We start from the raw sequence: 24,617 nt of genomic DNA, 5'->3' as shown, positions 1-24,617 counted from the left end.
AGTGAGCAGAGGACGGGATGGGTGGGGAAGGAGGCGAGGTATTGGAGTTTGCGGATGTCTGTGATTTTGGAGGAGGCGGCAAAGTCGTCAGCTGAGATAGAGGAAGGTGGAAGAGGAGTGGCTAAGGAGGGAGGATAAGGTAGAGTTTATGGGTCGTCTTAGCAGAAGACTGAATGATAGTCGAAGTATGTGCGTTTGGCAGAGGTGAGTGTAGTAGAGAGGAGCGAGTGATAGAGATCCAAGGCAGCAGGGAGTTAGGTTTTCTTCAAATTCTTTTCAGCAGAGCACCGTTTCGTACCAGCCATGAAATCGGACGTTCTTTTGCAAGCAACAATTGCCTTGGCACACGTGAGTGATCTTTAACAAAAAGGTCTTTCAGACAGGGGCTTGTGACTCAAATATTAATCCCACTGCATAAGATGAGAATCTGGTTATGAAACAAACCTGTTTTTTGGAGTCACAAGTTTTTCAACCACCTATTTGTTTAAAGAAGTTATTCCAAATAATAGTTGTAGTTCAATGTGCTTTTTTTTTTAAAGAAGACATTAGTAGTAAATTTAGTTAGTCAAAGGCTTAAAAAAAAAAAGGGTTTATACACCCTGTAATTTTGTCTCCTGTCTGAAAACCTGATTTGCTATCCTCCTCTAGTGAACTGCATGCATGGGTATATGAAAGCAGTTGCTATAGAAACACAATTGCCATGACAACTTCAAGCTCTTGACAGCTCGGCAACAAACACACAATGCTAGTAGACTCTTAAAACTTGCCTGTATGATTACCCTAGTCCTTTTAAGTAAGCGAATGGTTGTCGGTTTCCCTGGTATTTGTTGTGGAATTTAGTGCGATACATGGCACTTTTTTGAGCTACTGTCAAAGTAGCTTGGCCTTAATGGAGTCTTTTCCTTTGAAACTATAATTCAAACACACAGTTTTTGCAGTGGAAGTCATTCAAATATTAAAAAATGTAACTAGAACACTGTGAACAGTAGTAATGTTCGTTCAGAATTAATGTGATATGTTCAGCCTTCATCCAAAAGGGCCAATTTGTCCCCATGTGATGAGAAAGAACTATTGAAATTACTCTGAATATTAATATAGTGGCTTCTAACACTTTTTGAACAGTATGTTGGACTGATTTGGTATCCATTGGTATCCATGAGATCCATTGCAAGTTTTTCCCAGATGCCGCTGCTTGAGCACAAAGAGAACAAGCTTTTGAATACATGGCTGTGCTGCTTCCTGGACCCTGTCCATTTCTATAAGACAAGGTCAGTGTTTGTTTGTACCACAATATTCAAAAACATGAGTCTGAATTTAACCATAGATTGTTCCAGATGAAAAGCCCACCCTCTTCAGAGTCCTCAGCCTGGCAGTCGTGAAAGCAAAACAGGCTGTAGCAATAGCCACACTCGGGTCCTCTCAGATCAACGTTGCAGCTCCAGGAAATAGACTTGTGTGACCCAGTTTGTTCTCTTCGTGTTTTTTGTAGAGAGCAGAACAATAAGAAAAAATATATATATATTGCTGAACATCTCGTTTAAAACTTACATTTAAGGTTAATTGTGGCCACTAGGTTCTATTCCTAAAATTCTTTCTTTTATACTTCTGCTACAAGTTTACCCCTTTTACTACTAAATGTGTCTATTTCGCATACCTTTAGTGTGTCCACTTGCACTTATGAGCGAGTGCCTTTCTAATACTGAACCCTTGAAATCGACTGTAACTAGTACAGACCAACACTGAACTACAAACCTGATGCAGTAGGCAACCCATATTAATTGTACTGTAGATTTGTTCTTTGGTTTTTGACAGATGGCTTAACAATGGTATTTTCAAATAATGGTGGTGCTCGTGTGTTTTTAGTGGTAATGAAAAGTAAGGGCTACATTTGGGTACAGGACAGCACCCCCACATTAAGCCTTTTCCCTCCTTGGCCTCTCTTGTAGTTTTGAGACCTCAATTTCACAGGTGACCTACGCGTGACTGGAAGCCAGGCCCTTCAGCACCACCCAGTGCCTTGCAGTATGCTTCAATTACTGAACCCCCAATGTGACTCAAAGGTATAGCCAGTCCCACAGCTCGACCTACTGTAGATCTTGAACCTGCATCCTGTTGCCAGTGCCGGTGTTATCAGATTCCTCTATATCCTGCCCTGATGTCCTCTCTGTCTGCAGTGGAGTGGTAGCAATCTGAGATGTTCCGCTTCGAAGAAGCTAGGATTTTATAAATAGGGTGCTGCTGAAAATTAGATTGACCGGAGATGAATATGATCCCGACCTCTTCCTCCCCTCATTACTTTTTTATTTGTTCTGCTGTGGGCTGTAATCCTATAGTTACAGACAATACTGCTTGGAATAATGAGGCCGGTTCGACGCACTAATTGTCTGAAAATGGTGAGAACGCTGGCAGGATGAGACACAGTACATCAATCTAAAAAAGACCTAGCTACACTGCAGAGTTTAGAAGTAGGCTGCATGACCTCTTGCTATTAGCCCTGTGTGACCCAATAAATCATCTGATAGGTCAACTGAAGGTAAAAGCAATCTTTTCATGCAACAGTAACAGTCCCCTGAAAACACAATAGTGTGAAGAGATTAACAGCAAGAGCTTGGTTTTTTTTAGCACATAGGAATATGATGCGCAGAACGCAACTGGCTCCAGTTTAGCATGCAACAGTACTACAGATACATGGGAACTCATTAAAATGAAATTGCAATTGTACACATACTAGAGCACAGTGGAATACATCAGTAAAGAGTGAGAATGCTACAAAAAATAGAAGTAAATGTATACAAATAAATAATATGTTTACAGAACTGAATGTTATTCGTCACATAAACTGACTGCTTGCATACTGTTTGGAAGTTGGAAATGGTAGTTATTAGTATTACACAAACAGTTGACATGGTAACTTGAGTGCTGAATTGTCAGTGTTTTATGGGTCTCTTGACATCAGTTTTTATAGATTTTATTTTTGCAACAAATGTTTTAATAGATTTTTTGTGGCAATTAAGTTTATGCTAAACTGTTTAAGATCATATGGGCATTGTTGTGTCAGGATAGGTTTCATCCAAGTCAAATTAAAAGGGTACATCTGGAAAACAAAGCAATCTGAATAAATAACCAGTGGGGATATTATTTATATATATATAAAACACCTGTTAGAATAGCTGCACCTTGTTTATACACAGACACCTAATAAATTAATTAATAAAAGGTGGTAACAATAGTGTCTATTTAAAAGCATGAGATTTAAATGAGTCATATCATAGTTGAATCAGTTTTCCTTGCTGGTTATGTAGATATTGTTCAGCTCCCAACATGCACCTAAAACATTGAGACTTTGTGTACCATTATCTCTTTGCATCTGATTTGCTTTGTGACTAATGCATGCTTCATTGTTTTGCATGTGTGATGCTTAATTTATTATTGCTAACCTGCAGGTGCTGGTTTTTCAAAACTTGTAATCTGGATAAGAGTGATCTGGATTTTGTAATCCTATATTTTACTTTTATCTGAATTGTTACGATCCGGTTTTTATCACTGCAATGTCACTGCTGGATTACATTTATCCAGATTATTCAGATTACAAGTTTTGAAAAAACAGCCCAAGGCAGGGGTCGGCACCATGTCGAGGGGTGATGGACATTTAAAAACTAAAAACACAGGGATATACAAATGGGCAACAAAGCATCAAAAACAAGGCAGTAATCCAATCATGGGTGACAATGTCAGTATAACTATGCTTTTTTATGTTACATACTTGAAATTACATACTTTACATACTTCTCAGTACAGAGGGCTGCATTCCCTCACTGTAGGGTTAAGACGGAGCCCTAGGTGCCTCGCTGTCCTACCTCTCTGATATAAACAGAGGGCTTCAGCATCCAGCCCTGTGCTCTAGACATCTTTTAAAAACAGGATTACACAGAACCATAAAACACATGAACATCATTACTGTTTCTTCTAATCTGCCCTGTGTGCTTTTCAAGACCAGACACTGGGCTGATGCCTGCTTGGTTGGCCAGTAACCTAAACAGTGTAAGAAACAAATTGTATTACCTTTTAATGTGGCTCCAGTCTGGCGAATACACAAATGAAGGAAAAAGGAAAGAAAACAGAAAGGAATCAGGAGGAAATGGGACAGTCTTGAAAATTATGACACTTTTTTAAGTAGTTCCTAACATTTGCGTTTGAGCCAACATATTCACACGTTTTTATTAAACCTCATTTAGGTAGTATAATGTGTTAGGAATGACAAGTTTATGCAACATTCACCACTGTACAGTACTTGGCTTTCATTGTCAACATGTGTGTTTGTCATTGCAGATCTCATTATTTCCAAAGCCTGGCTCAGCTTCAATCAAGTCTTGCCATTTCTAGGTAAATGTGCTTTTCCTCTTAAACTTTTGGGCATATCTGATGCAATAATGAATGTGTAACATTCCTTTTAAGAAATTAAACCTTTGGAAACCACTTGATTTCTCCTGTTTAAGAAAGAAGGCAAGTCTATTACACAGATATACAGTGGAAACAAGATTGAGTAGTTTTCAGTGTATTTGCTGTAATGCAGTGTGTTCTCCTGGCAATATTAATTTTCAGTCTGATTTGTATTCAATCTCAGTTGCTTCTCGGACAGTTTCTGTGATAGATGTTGCTGCTGACTACACTGCTGGGAATGCCTATGAAAGCCACGCAGTGCAGCCCAAAGTGTTTGAGATCGACAAGCCAAGAGAATGCATGCTTTTCAAAATCAAGTCGCCTGATAAAAAACAGATCAGGGTCACCAAGCTGTTTGTTGGTTCTTGCCCAGTATTGCTTTTTTTATTTAGAAAAATTTATTCAGACATGTGTCACATTTATTTTTATTGAGTCTATCAACATAATTAACAGGTTTAGAGCTAATAGCACAAGGAAAACAAAGAGGCTTTGAAAATGAGGAAGTTAGCTACCATCAGACTTACAAGGTTAGGGAATTGATTTCAAACAATTTCTGCATATAAACCTAGGAGACTCACAGACAGGATTCAGAATCTGTAATGGCAGTGCTTGTTACACTTAGACTTCAGGAGTAAAAGGTACTGCAATGCAGACCTACAGCAGAAAAGTGAGGCTAGGTTACTGGGGTCTGATTTTTCTTTAATTTTGTATTTTTTTTTTTTATTTCTTTACTTCAAAGAGCTTGAAATATCTCCCAAGACATAAGTTGATGAGCCCTGAAATAGGGGCTGTCACAGGGGCAGTGCTGGGTGTACAGGGGGCTGTCACCCTACTGTGTCTCTAAATGGTAAACACATAGTCACATGGGCAGCCACAACACCATGTGTCTAAACAGTACCATCACCTTTTCAAGCACGATGCTGTGGGGTTTTTTGTGTTGTTGCTGTATTCAACAAAAAATAATGAATCTCCCAAGATCTGTCCATGCTGAAAATAATTACCAAATGAGAGGCTGTGGGCTAAGAGAGGTGGGAGTGTCACAGGGGGACTGGAACAGTGTGTGGTTTCAAAGTGACTTTTCTTGAAGCGCCACATTTCTAAATCCAACCTCCTGCATGTTTTCTTGCTGTTCTTCCCCCCCCCCCCCACTCCAAAACGCTTACATTATCCTTGGAGAAAATGTCAGTCACCACACTCTCCCCGAGAGGTCTGATTGTCTCTTTCATCTGTGCAGCTGAGAGGGTTTCCATAGCAACTGGTGAATAACATTCAAGTTTAATATTTCCATCTTGCACACGAAAAGGTTATTTTAAAAATAAAATAAGCGAGTACTTACAAGCTTAAATAAATCAGAATTTTTTTTTTTTCATCATGTTCAAAAGGTAAAGGTTAGAGCATGAAATGGTTCCTTCCTTATAAATCTGGATTATAAATATCTGGTTAATCATTGCACAATAAATTGCAGGGCAAAAGCACTAGAACTCTGAAAAGGGATTGTTAGTGCTCATTATTAAGGTGGAAGATTTTTAAAGGGGTTTTAGCTAATGTTATAACGTGTGTTTCTTTCAAAGCTGCCCATGCGAGACCTACACGGAATTGCATGATGGTTAAGATTTATGGAATTATTTAATTGGCTATAACCTCTTAAGGTGCAGGGTGAAAGTGCTTTGTTAAAATATATTGCATGTCTTTAAAATAAATAGATTAATCCCTGAATGTTTTTTTTTTTAAAAGCAATACATTAAATTGGGCAGAAGGTTCTGTTTTTAATTACATTCCAGTGTGCAAAAACTGGAATGTAATTTGTCCCTGTTTTATGCAAGCACTTGTTACATTAAATACTAATATTATACTATTATTAAAGTCTCAAAATTATGCTAGCAAAGATATAAATATGCACACAATAAATAAAATAATGGCAACTTGTATAACTACACTTAAGTCTTTTCTATCGGTATAGAACAATTTCTATCGGTATAGAGAACGCTTTGGTTTTTAATATAATGAAGGAGATACCAGGGAAAGTAAAGGTCAAATGGATTACATAAAAAGTACTTTCAGTGTGAGACTTGAGGCTGCCACACACCGGACATGATGCGATTTCACGCCACTTTCGCTGTGAAACGACCTGACATAACAGAGGTGAGACTGATGCAATCTCTTGAAATTGCTGCTTAGATCTATATCTTTCCTGTTTGGGGTAGGGTATTCTTGCGAATGCCCCCATTGCGATGCAGAAGATTCACTTAACCTGAACCCATTAGCTGCACCGTACACAAACATGTTTACAAACATTACAAAACAATTTACATAAAACAAATAAAGTACAATGTCATAACTAAAATACAAATGTGATTACAAACATTAAAAAACGATTTACATAAAAAAATATCCCTATTACCATAAGCTAGGAGCCTCTCACAACTAGTGGCAAAGAGTTCCAAAGTTTAGGAGCACCAGTGGAGAAACTCCGACCTCCCAGAGTGACACACCTGGTCATGGGAACAGCCAGCAGCTCTGAGCTTGAAGAGTGCAGCTGACATGTAGGGATGCAGCAAGTCTGATAAATGTCAGTATTCTTGCAGCAGCAGCATTCTGGACCAGTTTCATTATTCAGATTGTTAATGTTATAATTTGTTAGAATTAAACAAATGTAGAATATTTAGGTTGCTATTTGTTTGATGTGTTATTTTATTCTGAATACTGAAAAATGATGGTATTCTGTGTACTGCACAGATAATGAAGATCAGCGCACACTGTGACATTGCTGCTTGAGTTAGGGTTGGTCTTTGGATAATCTTCTTCAGATCGGGTTTGGGTTAAGTGAATTTTCTGCATCGCAATGATGGGGTCATTCTCAAGACAACCCTGCCGTGAACACAAAAAAATGTCAAGGTTCTAAAAATTTGAATTAACCCCAAACCGATGTGGTCGACCCGATCTAGACGGGGGGGGTGTTTTAGCTTGGGGTCCTAACATAAATACCAAAGATCACCCAATAGATTCATGATTTGGTTGTACAAAATTTTGGAATCCCAGGGGAAAACTGATATATTGTTTTAACTTATATGAACAGGAATACGGGGATGGCCAAAGGATTTAATCCATGAGATAAGGCCTTACACTGCATATGATAAGCAAATCCACATTCGTTGTATATAAAATGAAGGTTGTTTTTCTTTTAAAAACATACAAACAAAAGAAACCTATAAAAATAATTGTACGCTGAGTCTCTTCAGTGTGCTTGTCTACACTTCTGTTGTAATTATTTATTGACATGCTGTCCTACAAACAATACACAGACACAGCACGTGCGTAGAACACGTGTCTGAGAGGGAGATACAGGGATACAACAATAGTATATTATTCAAATAGAATTAGCACAAAATGTTCTGCCACGGTTTGTAAACAAATCCAGAAAAAGAACATTTGAAGAATCTTACTTAGTACAGAAATCGATTGAAGAGAATTTCAAACTGAATAGCAGGGCCCATTTGTCAGGGCACCCTGACTCTTTCATCTGCTGTTTCCATTTATTCAGGTTTCTGTGCTCCGTTCACTTGCTAAATATCAAAAGCGACACAGAAGCTCAAATTGAATTTTTGTGAAGCACGTACATGTTGACTGCAAACAGCAATTTCAAGGGCAATGACTCGTCCCAAGAATTCAAGTAACTCTCCTTGTTGCTCTTGGGGATGAGTGAGTAATCCACATTTCAGTGCGTGTCTAACGTGGCATTTCTAGTCACTGGAAAAGTTGTTTTTGTTCTCCTAAGACCAGGTCCTTAGCAAACAAGTAACACAACTTCCAGGCACAGTCAGGAGTGACACATGGAGTGGAGCTTAAAACACATTGAAAGAACACAAATATTGTGAAAGCCAGATTGGATGGAATTGCACCCCAAACCATCTCTCATCTAAGTTCTGTTGATATGAGACGCCATGCTTTAAGCTTTGGCCCCTCCCTCTAGCACGAGTGGCCAATCTCCTTGTCAGTTTGCCATTTGTATGGCATTGTATAGCCTAGTGTAAACAAATCTGCCTCACTTTCTTATCGTTTTCAATTTTATCTAAGATAACCAGCAGTGTTTTTGTTGACTGACATCTTCTACAGTACTTTGTTTGATAGCTGTAATTGTACACATTCCTCCATTACCAATTTTTTAATTGCTTATTTGTAGTATTGGATGCGATATCCTTTGCAATGTAAACTAATGTAAAATGCAGTACTTGTCTTTAAACCCCCTCCCCTTCCCTCAGCCCTTTGCATTTCCCTTTAATCAAATGATTTTTCTCTTTTTCCACGGTCGGTCAGGGACCTGCCACATTGGTTTCTCCTTCTCTCGTAGATCCCTCCAGGAGGCCCTCACAGCTTTTTCATGTTCCAATTAATGGTTACCGTTTGCTTTGCTCAGTAATCTCCAGCATACTGCTTAGTATGAATGGCCGTTCTCCCCTGTGAGCCCAGCTGAATTGCAATGGTGTTGATAATGAGCCCAACCACTGCTCAACTTCAACCACTTGGGAATCCCCAGAGAGGCACAGGCAGGGGCTGTGGGGGGGCACCACACTTCAGCACTGTGCTTATCTTCTCTTAGACAGGAATACGGTCAACCTGCCACGATCCAATGCCAGTCTTTAAATCCAAACAGAGCTGGTGCCGCTGGCACTGTCAGTAATCCCAGATTCATCTCTGTAAAAATGGTCCCCATAGGCCCCAGCTCCTGCTTGTGCTCCAAATTTGAAATGCAATTTTCCCCTTTTAAAATATGCATTTTTTGTAATAACAAATTACAGTATATCTGTGATTAGTCTACTACTAGAACTGAACAAATTACTACTGAATTGTAGATACATTTTAGTAGGTCAACCAGAGACAGGTTTTGTTATGCTCCTATTCATTAGTAAGTACATAGCACTTCCATGTCGGTACAATAGTAATACACATGTAATTACATTACAATAATGATACAACACAAGCATTACAGTAGCTATTACCATACAAGCTGGAATAGAACTATTGGCTTTAGAATTTGTTCATATTTATTCAGAATTTATTTCCCTACAGGAAACCTCAGAGTTCACCCCAGGCCGAACAACAGCAACATTTACCTTCCAGTAGAGTCTTTTCAACGGGACAGTGAGTGACCTGATTTAAACACAGTTTCCCCTAGGCCACACTTAGTCCTCATCTCCAACTACTAGGCCACTCACTCTAAACTTGTAGACCAAATGATTTTCACAGCACTTGACTGTTCGGGAGACTTTGGGCTTGATATATTCTCAAAGCTACAGTATTTACTCCAAGTCATGAGTGAAATGTATTTCTCAAAGGAACAAACACCATGGTAATTCTAAAATGAGTAAGAAAGAAGGGTGTGTTTTTCCTTTCTAAAAAAAGGCAAATGATTGAGTGAATAGCTTAGATAATGTATGTCTTTAGTTTTGCACCTGAGTCAATCCCTTTCCTCACATCCCAATTCCAATGCATTCTACCATTCCAAACATTGTGAAATATTTATCATGCTACAAATAATCAAGCACTGCAAAAAATATTGGCAAATGCATCTATGACGTGACCTCATGCAGTTTTAAAAATGTAATTTCTTGGAGAGCAGACAGCACAGTTGCTGTTCTAGATAATAGTAAAAATCTGTATGTTTTTGGTCTGAGGGAAAATCCATAAACATCAAGACAGTTCCTATGCTGGTTGGGAAGCACTGCTTTAGGTAGACAACACAATACTCTCTAGGTCATGTCTATCTGCCTGTCTGTCCGTCTGTCTGATCTCCCACAGAGGATCTTCCTTATAAATTCAGAACGTGATTTATTTATCCTGTCAGTTGTCACCAGGGGGCTCTCATTGTCTGCTGGACTGAATTAAATGGTACTACTACAGTTATAACATAATCTCTGAGGAATCCACACTGCTCCATGCTAGCCTCCTCTGACTAAAGGTTCTACCCTAGCTGTTTCAGCTGTTTGATAAACTAGCCAACATTTGGAAGTGCGGTAGGAGTTTTTAATGAGACAAATGGAGCACAGTTGGATTGTGCCATTACTCAAAATAGCACAGAGACTGATAATAACTAAGTAGATGGGGGTGTCTACTTGTTACAGACATGACCTAATTTTGTTTAATTTTTCATGAGTTCTTAAACTTTATAAGACACGCATATTAGCCTGGCATAAAGGAAATGTTCATATGATAGAACAGAAAACTTTTGATTTCACAAACTAGGGCTCACCAAATGAAATATCATAACCCAAACAGGAAAACATGTCTTTACCTATTTTGTTAGTTTCACTAATTTGAAACGCATCTCATTCATTTATTAATTTGACAGTGAGATGCCTTTAGTGAGGGGATCTGGAAATCTTCAGTAACAACCCACTGAGCCATCCGCACATAGAGAGTTAAAGCCCAGGTTTTCAACTACCAGGAAACACATTTCCTCGCTGAGCAGCTAATTTGACACAATCCATGGTCTGAGTCCGACATCTTGATTGCCTTGTTCCTCTTTCATTGAATGAGCCGGAGCTCAAGGCAAAACCCATTAGTGCTTTCTTGCACAATTGACAAACTTTATAATCATTGAGGGAGGAACAAACCATGAACGGTAATTACATCTGAGCAAAGTGCTGCCGCACTGAGCAAATCAAATTAAGTTGCTGTAATCATATATAGTCATGTTCATTTAATAGCAACTGAATTTTTTGAAAATAGGGTAGTGTAGGCAGTGGCACTAAGGCAGATTAATCACATCCCTTAAGAGGTGAACCTGTAGGAATGCAGGGCGATCACACACTTTAATCTCCATCTTGATTGGGGTGACACTTATCTTGTTGTTTTTAGTGAGAGCACAAGCTTCAATGGAAATGATACTAAATTATTCTTTTGAAATCTTTCCAGATCCATGTTGCTATGTCCTACAATTTTTGGCTAATAATTCAAACATATAATATAGTTTAAAAGGATGTTACTCACATACAAAGCTCTAATCTAAATGGACCATCATCAGTCTATAACATCTATACACAGTATGCTGTAATTTTGTCCTCCTGCTCTTAAACGAAGGTCATCAGAGTCAGGTTTGCATGCAGTCCTTGTACAGACTTCGATCTTCAGAGAAGTGCTTATCCAATTGTACTCAAACTTGGTAATGACATTCTTTAGCATGGGTTACTGATACTACCTGGGGATTATATGAAGGCATCTGGACACCCATCCTGTCCTGTATGTACATCACATTTACACTGTAGATGTGGCTCATGGAGCTGTGCGTTTCAAAAATAGTGACACCAGTAGTGTTCATTTTGTATTTACAACTATGGCAAGGGATATGTACATTAGTAACAACCTTATATATATAAAATGTAAAAGTGATTTAAAATTCTCTTAAACTTCAACGTTCGCAACCTGTAAGTGATGTAGGTAATGAGAAAGTCGTTGGAGTGAAGGGGGTGTGTTTGTGAACACTGTCTAGTTAGGAGTGTGTGTTTTTTTTTGTTTTTTTTTTTGCTCAGTGACCCAGGGCCATCAGAATCAGGAGCTCTCAAGAAGCAAAGCAGGTGCATTCCAGGACAAGCAGGCTGCAGACACGTCACTGGATGAAGGGTGAGAAATGCTTACCTTGCAGGCATTAGGCACTCCAAAATGTCCAGGTCAAATCTGGGTGGAAAGGGGGATTGCAAGTACTGTAAGACTGTGGTATACAAGCATGGCTTTGTGTGTGTCTGTATGAAATGGTGATGGAGTCTCTTGACTTTTAGAAAATGATGATACTTCCTTTCCTCTGTATTATGTTCATAGCAAGTCCCTTATACCCTTAAGTGAAATGTAATATGAATTATTAACCCCAGTATAATAGGACAGACATATGTCTTGATTGTAGAAGAAACCAGCTTTGTAAAAAAATGTACACTTCTTCTAAATCAAAAATTAATTTTGGCATTCTAATAGAAATCACAAACATGAATTATTATGCCAACAAAGTTGGTAAACTGAAGTAAGGCTGAAATGCTGTGAAACTGCTGGAGGGACAAAGTAAACACTGCCAGCTACAGTTACTGTAATTGATACTGCGTGTGGTTTGATTTGGATCAGTTGTCCCCATTTTTAAAAGGTCAGTGTCACTCTGGCTTTGTGAAGTAAAGCTATCTAAGCAGACAATCATACCCCCATTTTTCCTACCAATATTAGTGTGTCCAATTATGTTCCCTTACTGCAGCAATTCCCCACAACACCCAAGGAGATACCGTGACTATGCCAATTAACTCTTTACACCCAGGAGGTTGGCAGCGAACCCTGCAGGTGTCCATTTTGTGCTCACCAGGTGCCTGACCATGAGATTCATGCTACCGTGAAGAGGAGAAACAGTCCCTGTCATTTTCAAGTTTAAACAGAAAAAAAATCTGCACAGCTGTGTACTAGATGCTGCTATCTCTGACGATTCTACAGACTGTTAGGCTTATCTTGGTAACTGTTCTAGGAACAACAGAAATGAAAGAGAGAGGCAGTTACAGCTGAACATTTGTACACAAAGTCAGTTCAAAGGACCTTAAAACAGCAAATAACAAAGAAATACACGTTACAGCACACGCAAATATTTACACAGTACCTTGTTCTCTTACCAACAGCCTCTTGTCTTCACAAAGACTGCCCAGCACAAACCTTTGGTTACTGTTTAAATACCTGCCTGCAGGTGCCACCAATTCAATTAAATTAAACAAATACACCTGTGGCTGTGCAAACACAGCCACACCCCCATTTATCTGGCAGGGACAGAAATTAACCCTATCCCTGCCAACCACCAACACATTTTTTCAGGCAGGGATTTGCCCTGCCACAATATATTTTGAAGATATTCACTAAGCATTTGAAAATGTAGTGTAATTACAGCTGAGGGCAAGCTCTTGTGTAACAAATTAAGAATCTCTCCCTTTACAGGCTAAAAGTCCTGCTGATTTCAATGCAGTTAATTAGCTTCCAGTTGAGAGTTGCTGTGGAAGCTGAGTGCGGGGGCATGGGCATGTTCATCCTCTTGATGTTGAAACCTCAGTTCTGTCTTCTTGGTTCAGAGCTAATCAGAGCGCTACTCCCCCGATTTCGCTCCCTGTGGCTTCTCCTCATGGATTGAAATGGTGAGATGGGACCACTTCAGGACGTGGTTCATTTCTGAAGAGCCCTCAGCAGTCAGCCATATGAAATATAACCTTCTACCAGCCTTTCGTTTTTTACGGAAGCAGTTTTATTTTTTATTATCAGCATATTTAAGGGTGTTACATATAATTAGAACCTTTTTTGTATAGCATTATACTCCTTTTAGGTGAAGTTGTGTAAATGTAACTTAATTTAGAGCAACCAGAAAGTGTGGTAAGGAGATGTTTATCGATGAGACAGCATTTTGCTAGGAATCCCTCCATAAGGATCTTAGAAAGCTAAAGTTAGCCCTAGCTATATTAGTAATGGTTATAGTGGTGCTGCAATTTTGATTTATTCTAGGCAAGGATAGTCTTTTTAATGCATCAGTCAAACCAGCATATAGACATTACTGAGAGAAAGGGGGCAGCTGTAAACAAGAGTCATTGCTGAGAAGCAGGCAAACAGGAACCACCAAAGAACACAAATGAACCTTGATGGTTACAGCTTCCAGCAATTAGATCCTGGAATTGTCATCTCCTGTGTATGCAGCTTCTTGTTCCACCAATAACTGTACATGTGTGTCTGTGACTGTGTCAAACACCTGCTGTCCCTTTTCCCTCGCCATGGAGAATGGGATCTAAAGAGCTGCAGATGGGAAGTAGCTTCAGGATGCAGAAGCTCGGGGGAGGTGACAGTGTCGTTGAACCAGAACAAACACCTCGGGCAGCACAGCCACTATTCACAAGGATATAGACTTCTCGAGTAAGTTATGTTATTCCTGAGGGAAGAAGGTTATATTGCTGACATAAATCAGGATAGAACCAGACTGTTGGTTTCATGTTGCCAGATTTATTTGTTTGGACATTTTTTTTTTTTTTTGAGAAAATACAGCATTCTGAAAAGTATTTAACATTTCGAAAGCTATAGTACCACAATACTTTTTTTGTTTTAATTAGTGTAACATAACATACTGAGGGTCTGTGAGTTGAGTGGTTGCTGCTGGTCCGGAAATAATTTTTTTTTTCTGGTCCTCCTTTTATTTCTTTTTTTTAATTATTAGCATAGTTAAGGGTGTTCTATCATTAGAAGTTTAAGTTGCATCTAATCAAGCATCCAATCAGTAGAATCCCTACTTATCACAGCCAATCAGGAGAGACGTGGGCTGGTCGACACCCTGTCTTGAACACTAAGAGGCAGAGCTGGATTTACAGCACAGGTGATCTTCTCGCTGCTTCCTGATGCACTCTGTGTTGCCTTGGTTACCGCGACTCCAATCTCATTCATGTCATCTTTCAGTGTCATCTCTTCAGGTGCACAGCCTGCTTTGTGCATCTGAATGGGATTACCTTACACAAACCCATTGCATACACATGCCTATTCCATGATCAATGATAGCCAACCTATAAAAATAGCTGTAATTTACTTATTCATTCCAGTTCCACTGGAGGGGAGGCTGAAGGACACTGGCCACTTTACTCTCCCACAAGGTCATCCACACAGGTGGTTTTTGCATTGAATGAAAAGAATAATACTCCTCAGAAAATACAATGCTGAGTTTAGCACCGAGGTGCATTCATCTGTCAACAAAGAGAAATCCCATTAACAATTTGCAGGAAAGAAAATGAGATGTTAATGCATGGGACACTTTAGATGATTTTTATGATCAAAATAATAATTCTGATTTAAAAAAAAAAAAAAAAAAAACTTTTTGAGAACATTCAGACCCAGCCAACATCCCATTACAAACCACTGAGGATGTATCAATCTGGCAAGATTATTTTTATAGCATGGTTTAGATATGTTCTGCTCATCTCGCAGTGAAATGCTGCAGTGGTAACTAGGGGCCAGATTGAAAATATGAGTTTTGGACTAAAAGCATTGATAAACAGTAGGATTGGCTTTGCTGCAGTCATCCTTGCCTTGGGTCCAGGCTTCTGATTCATATTCTCCTTAAACATCAATCATCGCACAGCATTGGTGCAGAACTATCTGACATGGTTTTATTTACCACTAAGGACCTCTTATCCCTTAACCTCAATCATATATGACTTATAAAGAGCCTATAAGCAACAGCAATGTAATGGCATCAGTCTGCAAAGCTTACTGTTTCTACTGTAACAACTTTTGCATGTTAAGTTAGAGGGGTTTCAAAAGGATCAGTTTAGTGCAGGGACTCAATGTGGTATGAAGACAATTCCAAAGATGCAATGACATATGCAAACAGGTAGGCAAAACTTGTAAGTATCGTCATCGTCATTGTGTGTGTGTGTGTGTGTGTTAGTTAAGCACACTGCACAAACCTTTGTTGTGTGTCAACTGAAGATTTGGAAGCAGTGCCAGGGACTGTGTTTAGCACAATATAACCTCCCGCGTTCAGTTATGTTTCTGATTGCAGGTACATTTAGTCACGTAAGCACCGACCGCTGCATCCTCTGTTGCCTTCAGAGTAGACCCAGAGCGCCTCAAGCAGGTAGCAGCACTTACAGAGGAAACAGATTTATTTCAGCACCGGGAGCTGTTCACGGTCTAATTTAACTACACAGCGCCCCTGGTGGTTATCATCAATTCTATCAAGAAGCAGTTCAAGAGAGAGGGAGTGATACTGATTCAAGCTTTTACTGCTTTAAAAAAAAATTGTCAATGACGTCGCTTTAAATGGGCGGAAAGTTTCTCAGATTAAAAAAAAAGAAAAATCAACAAAAGCACCCCAATCTATCACAGACAGCGTCGCTTCAGTAGGGGTGCAGAGGAGAATATGCAAGAGCCTTGCTTCAGTTTTCCTTTCTGGTGAATCTTATTTTTTCTATCACTTTAAGGACAGGAAATGGGAGGGATGTTTTATTATGTGATGTTTTATTGGGAGCAGACACTGACAAGCTGAAGAAATATTGCAGCATCTTTCTATCAACTGCTGGTCTGTTTTCTACCGGGGTAGAGCATTCACAACAACGAGGAAACAACGCCGACACACCAGATTGCAATCCAATCTGGTGTGATACGTGCGAAGCAGGTGCTGAATCAACGGCTTGCCTTATGCAAAGTTCTGGACAAGACGACTCGGCTACATTGCACTCCACCTAATTATGAAGTAGAAAACTTGTGCAATTTTGAAACGATTCACCTGCTGCTTTGTTTTTAAATAGTTCAGTTAGTCCTGGAATAAGAAGGGGCGGACACATTGATTTCAGCTTGGCTGTACGCTGTTCACATGAAGAATTTAAAACAGGGTAAGGTTAATTTATACTGGATTCTGTTGACTGGTATATCGGTATTTGGGGTTTGGTTTAACCTGAACTGCAGTTCTGTTAGGCACATTCATGGGAAAAGTACCATTTCTCTATCAAGCGAACCGGACATCAGGTAGAGCTAAATTATGATCAGTGAATTTTGACACAACAATTTTAATACCTTCTAGACAATCTTGCTATATAATTATATGCATGCACATGAGGGGTTGATTTTAATGGGCTGTGATACGTATCGATAAATATAATAAAACAGCTAGCTATACATATTGATCAGTATTAGCGAGTGCGGGAGGTTGACAAAGGTTTCTGTAGCATAGTGCTTTAGTGAATGGAATACCCATTATTATCTTTAAAAATGTGACGTTTTGATTTTGTGTCTGTAAGACACTGATTATAGAATCTGACTGAGAGCTGGTGCAAGGTGCTGTGTTACTACTGCACATCCTCCCTGAATGGGAATAGGAGCACACACTTGACACAACGCATATTGGTTTGTGGCTTTGCAAGCAATGGGCTGTGAGAGCATAATTGCCATATCTTCAACACGTTTTGACATGGTTATCTTTGAAACAGATTTCGCCTTTCCTTCCCGGTACAGCTGTTTGTTTAAACATACTGCGCCCTCCATTTTAGGACCGAGAACCGATTTGGTTTATTTTTGTATACATTGCTTCCTTGATGTTTAGAAAATGACATCTTCAGAAAAATAATGTAATAAAGCTGTTTAAGTGTTATATGGAAAACGTTAGCAGCCGAACTCAATATGTTACCTAGTTTACTAACACGTTAACAAATGTTATTTGGGCTTAGTAAATATACAGTAAACAATTTACAAACATTTACATTTATAATAAATAGAAAACTTGATCCTATTTGCAAAACATTAGGCTACTACACCAACATCTTTTCAAGTGCCTTTAATGAAATGTAACCCCTATTCTTTAAACATTTTTAGCAGATTTGTTCATCAAGGTTACTTTAGTCGCTGTTAACACAAAATGAACAACATTAAAATGGTTAGTCAGCTACAGTTCGTGTTAATAAACTTAAAACAGAGTAAAACTTTACGGCCACACAAACGGCCATTTTCAGGTAGCCTAACATCAAGCACAGAGTCCCTATCTATAACACAACTAAAATAGCTATTCACGAAATACATCATCTGTATGTCTACTTGCAACCTCAAGTTAGTGAAGGTAAATATGATCTCCCTGATATGATTCTATTTGCCTCTTCATACACACGGCTCCTATGACCCATAAGAAAGTGAACAGTGCGCTCAATGACCAAACACACAACAAGAGATCAATCAGCTCGCTGCACTCAAACGGTCTCAGTCCTGAGGGACTGCTGAAAAACAAGCTTGCTAATAGTGCACCATCAATCTGTCTTCATGTTCTCCAGCCTGCTTTCATACACTAGCTCAGATCCATTTCTATATTTCTACCTTATAGCTGTCTTCTGAAATCTGCATTTCTTTTTATATGACCTCTCTCTTCTTTCCACTAAATCAATTGTAAAAGTTTACTGCGGTAGGTTCCGACCACCTCTGTCGTGTGCTACACGGTTCTTTTACAAGGCGATGGCTTTCTGTGGGAGTGAAAAATAGGGCACTTTCATTCTCATAGCAACTACTGACTACTCTGCAGTTTTTTTCTGAACTGAGGACAGGGAGGATTGAAAAAGTAAATTGCCCACTTTTCCCAGAAACACTTAGTCACGGGGCTGATTGATTTTTTTTCTTATTTATATTTTTACTACCTTTTTATTTCTCTTGAGTCTTATCTTCCACTGGCCTCTCGACAGGGAAACATGATTTGTTGTTTGGGAGGTTGTGCTGCCAGCACTGGTGCTCAGGTAGATTAGATGGTATCACAGCAACATAGAAGTGGGAAAAAAGGCAATCTCCTTTCAGCTTATTTCAGTGTCATAGGCTAAATGTATTGGTCTCCTTTCGCTGGTACCCACCTTAAGCACTTTAATTCTCTTTAGAGGAAACAATCAATTTAGCCACCTCAGAGAACTGATTTCCTCCAAACTCTGAGCAAGTCTGACCATTGAGCAATCACTGTCCAATCAAAATGGGTCTTGACATGAGAGCAGCTCTTCCACAAAGCAGAGACTTGTTCTTCTAAACTCTCTTGGAAGGAAATAAGAGATTCTTGCTAAACTGCAACACTCTGTTTTTCTCTCGCGAGAGCGTGTATGTGTATGCGCAACTGATACCATTAGAACAAAATTACAATAACCTGCCATTATTACTTTAAATTGTTCTTGATGGACACATGCTCATTCCTTAATAATTACCATCCCTAATCCCTTCAAGAACATAGTGAATGCAGTGAAACCTGTCTTCCAGAAAGGCTCATTCATTTGGACAGTCTTCCTGGTAAAGATCAGTAATTTGTTCAGTCTTGGAAACAGAAGCACCTGCCAACAGAGTGCTAGCAGCTCTTAAAGAAGTCTGTCAGATGGTGCAAGGCAAGATTTTCACTACTATCAACAAACTAGTAGATACCAATGTCTGCCCACTACTACCCAGTAGTGTGCTGTTAAGATCTCATTAACTCAAATTCATAAAACTATTTGTACTGCATCACTGGATGTAACAGGGAATCAGCATGTTGCTGTTATTTCTACTATGAAAGGCAGTTTCCAAGCCTTATTGGATGAAGTTTGCAGTGCAACCCTGGACACATTACCTCCAGCTTCTTCTCAGGGGGCCTTGAGCAGCGCAAACAACACTAGGTACTATAATGACGAGGAAGAAAAGAAAAGACTGATGTCAAGCTCATAGTCTTTCTTTAGAAAATGCAGTACACTCCGTGAAAGCACAAAAGGTTTTTTTAAAACCTTTTTTTTTTTTACTTACTGCATCTCTGTATAACAAACACACAAGCATACGCACACAGATGAACATACACACTACAGGGTCTGGCATCATCAGGTAAATCCATTTTCACCCACTAAGCACACTAATTAAGAATGAATTACATGTGTTTGAATAGCTCCCACCCACGTCCAGGATATTGTCTTTCTAGGTTGACGATATGTTCTGCAGGATTTCAAGCATGAGAGGTGCTTTTCTATCTTTGGTTGCTTTTTAGCATGGCGAGCCTAGTTATTTAAACCAAGTGTATGACAGCATATGGACAGTTTACAGCCTTGATGTAGCTTAATAAATGTCTCTTTAAAGATACTGATTGTGCTGTTCCTCCTCACAGGTTTCTCTACCTCTCATCATGCTGTGACCAGCGAATGTTCTATCTAGACTTTCCTATTTCAAGGCACTTAGCTCCGAGTTGGGCCTAAGAGGGTGCTGGTACAGATAGAAGATGTTCACAGAGAAGAAAGCCACTTCTGTGCCCAAAAAGGGGGGCAAGAAGAAGACAAGACCACAGGGCCTGCCCTCCCCGGCTCTATGCTGTGCTTGTGGACTGTGCATCATGCTGGCTGGCATCAATATCACGCTGGTGGGTGCCTTCGCTTTCGGGACTTTCATGCCCATGAACAACCCGCCCATCATCATTGGGCCCATCCTGCTGGTGGTGGCCTTCACCTTCTTCGGAGCCTGCTGCATCTGCAGCCGCCGGCCCCCTGCTCAGGGCTCCCGCAAGCCCAAAGGGGGCAACAATCTGGGGTTGATCCGTACAGGCAACACGGCCTTCGAGATCGAGACCAGTGAGCACACCCTGCAGGACACCACCGCAGTGCAGCTCAGCCCCACCACCTCCCCTTGCTCCTCGCACAAGTCTACCCCCACGCACGAGGGCCCACAAGCCTGCAAGCTCTTCACCATGGGCACCAATGGGCCCGCTGCTCAATATTCGGCTGGGGCAGACTCCATCCAGCTCAACCTGCCCACGGACCTGCCTACCACCTAGAGCAGTTTAGTGCAGGTGCCTCTGTAGGGCCTCACTGAACTGCCCAGGTTTCCAGCCCGTGGGGTTTCACAGGGCAAGGGGCAGCTACTTTTGTGTTCAAGACATGATGATATCGTAGAGGATGTTCGAATAGTTCTATTGGAGAGACAGTCATGACAAATTAATTTGCGCTTTACCACCCCAAGTGCAAATGAAGTCAAAAGTGTGGCTTGTAGGCCATAGAATCGACAGATCTAAACACAGTAGTACTTTGTTACTGGAGTTGCAGACTAGTGGATGGTGGACCTGAGACAGATTGCAAAACAGATTCAGTTAAGTTTTAGTATTAAAATAACCAGCTACAGTACGTCTCCTGAACCACATGTTGGTGCTTGCTGTGAGAGGGGCTTTCTGGAACCCTGGCACCCTGAAATGCTGCCAGACTTGTTAGAAACTCTGTTGAAAACACATGACGCAAGCACAGGTACCATATAAGCTATGTGGTAAAAGAACATTGAAAACAAACATATTCTTTTTTGTATCAATATTACATTACCTCATATCAGAAAGTGCAGTTTTAACTTTTATTGAGATAAAACTAAGTAACAGCACATCTGAAGCCATGTTATTATCTATACAGACATGTTAGTTAATGGCACTACAGACTGTATCTATACAGTAGATATATTAACTGAGGCCATATTGCAACTGAACCACAACAGGTGGTTGTCTGTACGCTGTTTTTCCCCCTGCATTATAAATGTGGATGCTTTCCATATGTGCCAAAGTCTAAAGTGGAAATAGCTTCATATGCATTTAAGAGTTTTTAATCTTCCTCTTCCATCTTACGTTAAGTATGTATGCAAATCAAGTCATTAGAGGTTCTGTTGCTCCAGTATTTAAATGAAATTGTTTTTCTCTAAACATTTTTAAACATCTCCCTTTGGGCTTTGCTTCCTGATTCCATAACTGTGAACTTGACCCTCTTTCTCCTATACTATCCCATATAGAAAAGTGTGAAACATACCATTGGGATGCCATTGTAAAAACAAGTAGACCACAGCGTTACCTGCAAGGACAGCATAACAGATATCATTAGAGACTAGGGTATATGAACTATGCATCAGCTGCAGAGTCACTTACAACAACGTCTCACCCGAGCACAAGGAGGTTAAGTGACTTGCTCAAGGTTACACAGTTAGCGAGTGAGCCAGGATTTGAACCAGGGACCTCCTGGTAATAGGACCGGTTCTTTAACCACAGGACCACACAGCCTCCTTAGATATACATTGGTATATCAAAATATGGAAATGTAGCCTCTATACGACCATAAGCCTCACTGCTGTATCTGTCCGGTGCTACATTTTCACTGCATTACTATTGCAGTGCCACTGCTTTGCCATTGTAGATCATTTAGTAAGTCACCATACCAATATCAACGAAAACCTATTGAGAATGTGTTCATGTTATACCTGGAACTCACTGTGGAAAACTGTTTCCACTGAGGTATAAATGCACTTGTGGATAAACAATTACAAACTGCTAGCTATGCAGCCTGAAATATAGCACATTTTTTTGGTAGGCCAATTCAGTTTGACAATGGCTTAAAACAAACAAAAAAGTAATACTCCACAACTAGAAAAACAAACAAACAAACAAACAAACAATACTTTGGAAACTGTTCTCGCAGAACCAAACATTTTAACAGTTAATTGGTTTTCTGAAAGAGCTATGAAAAGAAGTCTGTACAGTGTATTTCCCATTTTGAAAATCATTTTATTATTGGGGCCTGTAAAAGACCACAGAGAGAATGACCAAAGAATACAACTGGAAGGAACACACTTCAATATATATTCTTTGATGTTAGTACCTGTTAAAGTTGAGGGACAATGGCAATGATATCAAACAGAGACCTTAAACCCACCTGCACTACCATACTGAATCATTGAATGAAAAAACACAATACAAACCTGTTCACAAGTTCTTGTCTCTCATCACCTTCATAAACGTTTGCTGACATTCATCATGCAGTTCCCATGTTTGCACCATTGTTCCTACCACAGCTCACCATAGCTTACCATGAGTTCTTTACCACTATTCATGCTTCATATGCTGCTTCATGCTTTTACTGGGCATTTAACTTACTTTGTTAATCTTTTACCACACAATACTGCAGTAAACTTTTTAAAGGATATTGCCATGACAACAAGAAGACATAGCCTTTCTAACATGTGTGCGTTGTTCCTGAAAATGTGGCAATGTTTATAAATGGAGAGATCCAGAGCTTTCGCTGAGCTTTTGCTGTTGTAAAGAGTTTGAGGCATTTTAAGGGGGGGGGGGGGGGGGAATCAATAATAAAGTTAATGTCCTAGACTAGTATTTTGTTTCCTTTATTTTATAAAAGTGGTGCCAACTTTGGGGAAAAGGTAAGTGAGTGTGACTCATGGACATGGTATATACAGAGGAGTGGATTTGAAAGGGCTTTTTTGGAAAGACCTGTATGATTCACTTACTGCTTCTAAAGTCTGTTACTCACACCTCTTACTAAAGCTCTCATACGAAAGGGCAGTGTGTATAATACTTGTATAATGATTGGATAACTGCTTTCCTAACCAATGTGTCAGGGCCAATCACATTTAAATTATTTAAATCTGATTGTTAGTCAGAGGAACTCTTCACCCTAACCTTCAACCTATGAATTATTATTATTATTATTATTTTTAATTTAGTAGTTGCCAATTAATTTTTACCCTGTTTTTCTCCCAATTTGAAATGCCCAAATTATATTTAGGCTCAGCCCACCGCATACCTTCAGCGAGAAGTACCGAAACAGTGGTAATATCATCAAGTCAAGACCAAACATCTTTGAATGTAATCATAACCATGCAAGAACACTGAGTCACAGAGTGGATCAGACAATAGTATATTAACCATGCAAGAACATTGAGTCACAGAGTAGATCAGACAATAGTATATTAACCATGCAAGAACACTGAGTCACAGAGTGGATCAGACAATAGTATATTAACCATGCAAGAACATTGAGTCACAGAGTAGATCAGACAATAGTATATTAACCATGCAAGAACACTGAGTCACAGAGTGGATCAGACAATAGTATATTAACCATGCAAGAACATTGAGTCACAGAGTGGATCAGACAATAGTATATTAACCATGCAAGAACATTGAGTCACAGAGTGGATCAGACAATAGTACATTAACCATGCAAGAACACTGAGTCACAGAGTGGATCAGACAATAGTCATACAACATGCAATAAAATAATAAAACTGCTATTTAGTTAGGGTGCAAATCTCTAAGTCACTATAATAGATAGACACAAGTAAGTGATGTTGGTGTGCTCTGCTTTTGCATCTAGCACTTTGTTACACTTTCACAGTATTAAAGCTGTTTTTCACGAGGGCTGGAACCAGTTAATGGGTTGAACTATATTTAATCAGATAAATCCTCTGTGGAGTTCCATCTCATTTACAGCAGTGACCCGGAGTTAATGTATTTAGATAAGGGCAGGTCACAGAAACAATACAACATAGCATTCACCCATTTATTAACAGACAGAAGCAACCCAATCCTTTGCTGAGCGCTATCTGAACGTCAAACAATATAATTATAACATGAACTGATCGACAAGAGATTGTGTGCCTGTACATTGGTGTCGTTAATGACCAGCTAGATAATTCTAAACTAAAAGCCCAAATTGTTAACATAAAAACATTTATAAAGTGAACAGGCTGTGTTGTCGGATGGTTAGATTAAGAGAAAGGCTGTCTTAGCTTTCCAGTCTTCCGTTTTCAAGCACAGCCAACAAACTGCTGAATGTTTTTTAAATAAAAGGTCTGAAAATGTAAGAAATGTAAGATATCATTTCAGGGACTCAGCCCTGTTTGTCTATGTGCTG

The 24,617-nt window shown here is 39.5% G+C and overlaps 2 protein-coding genes across 2 annotated transcripts; both read left to right on the top strand.

Annotated features, from left to right (window-relative positions):
• The first annotated feature begins 1,094 nt into the window (after positions 1–1,094).
• On the top strand, positions 1,095–14,373 carry LOC117973108 (uncharacterized). Its single transcript, XM_059031340.1, has 4 exons — positions 1,095–1,268; positions 4,330–4,383; positions 9,508–9,579; positions 11,967–14,373. The coding sequence occupies exons 1-4, from the start codon at positions 1,156–1,158 to the stop codon at positions 12,052–12,054; spliced, it is 327 nt and encodes a 108-aa protein (XP_058887323.1). The 5' UTR covers positions 1,095–1,155; the 3' UTR covers positions 12,055–14,373.
• Positions 14,374–16,185: 1,812 nt separating this feature from the next.
• On the top strand, positions 16,186–23,012 carry LOC117405467 (transmembrane protein 275-like). The gene is made up of 2 exons (XM_034008550.3): positions 16,186–16,811; positions 20,057–23,012. The coding sequence occupies exon 2, from the start codon at positions 20,168–20,170 to the stop codon at positions 20,714–20,716; it is 549 nt and encodes a 182-aa protein (XP_033864441.1). The 5' UTR covers positions 16,186–16,811; positions 20,057–20,167; the 3' UTR covers positions 20,717–23,012.
• Positions 23,013–24,617: the final 1,605 nt, after the last annotated feature.

Source organism: Acipenser ruthenus, chromosome 10 (assembly GCF_902713425.1).
Source record: "Acipenser ruthenus chromosome 10, fAciRut3.2 maternal haplotype, whole genome shotgun sequence".
In the NCBI taxonomy this organism is placed as follows: domain Eukaryota; kingdom Metazoa; phylum Chordata; class Actinopteri; order Acipenseriformes; family Acipenseridae; genus Acipenser; species Acipenser ruthenus.
The sequence above is the reverse complement of the archived record's forward strand: the minus strand, read 5'-3'. Positions and strand labels throughout refer to the sequence as shown.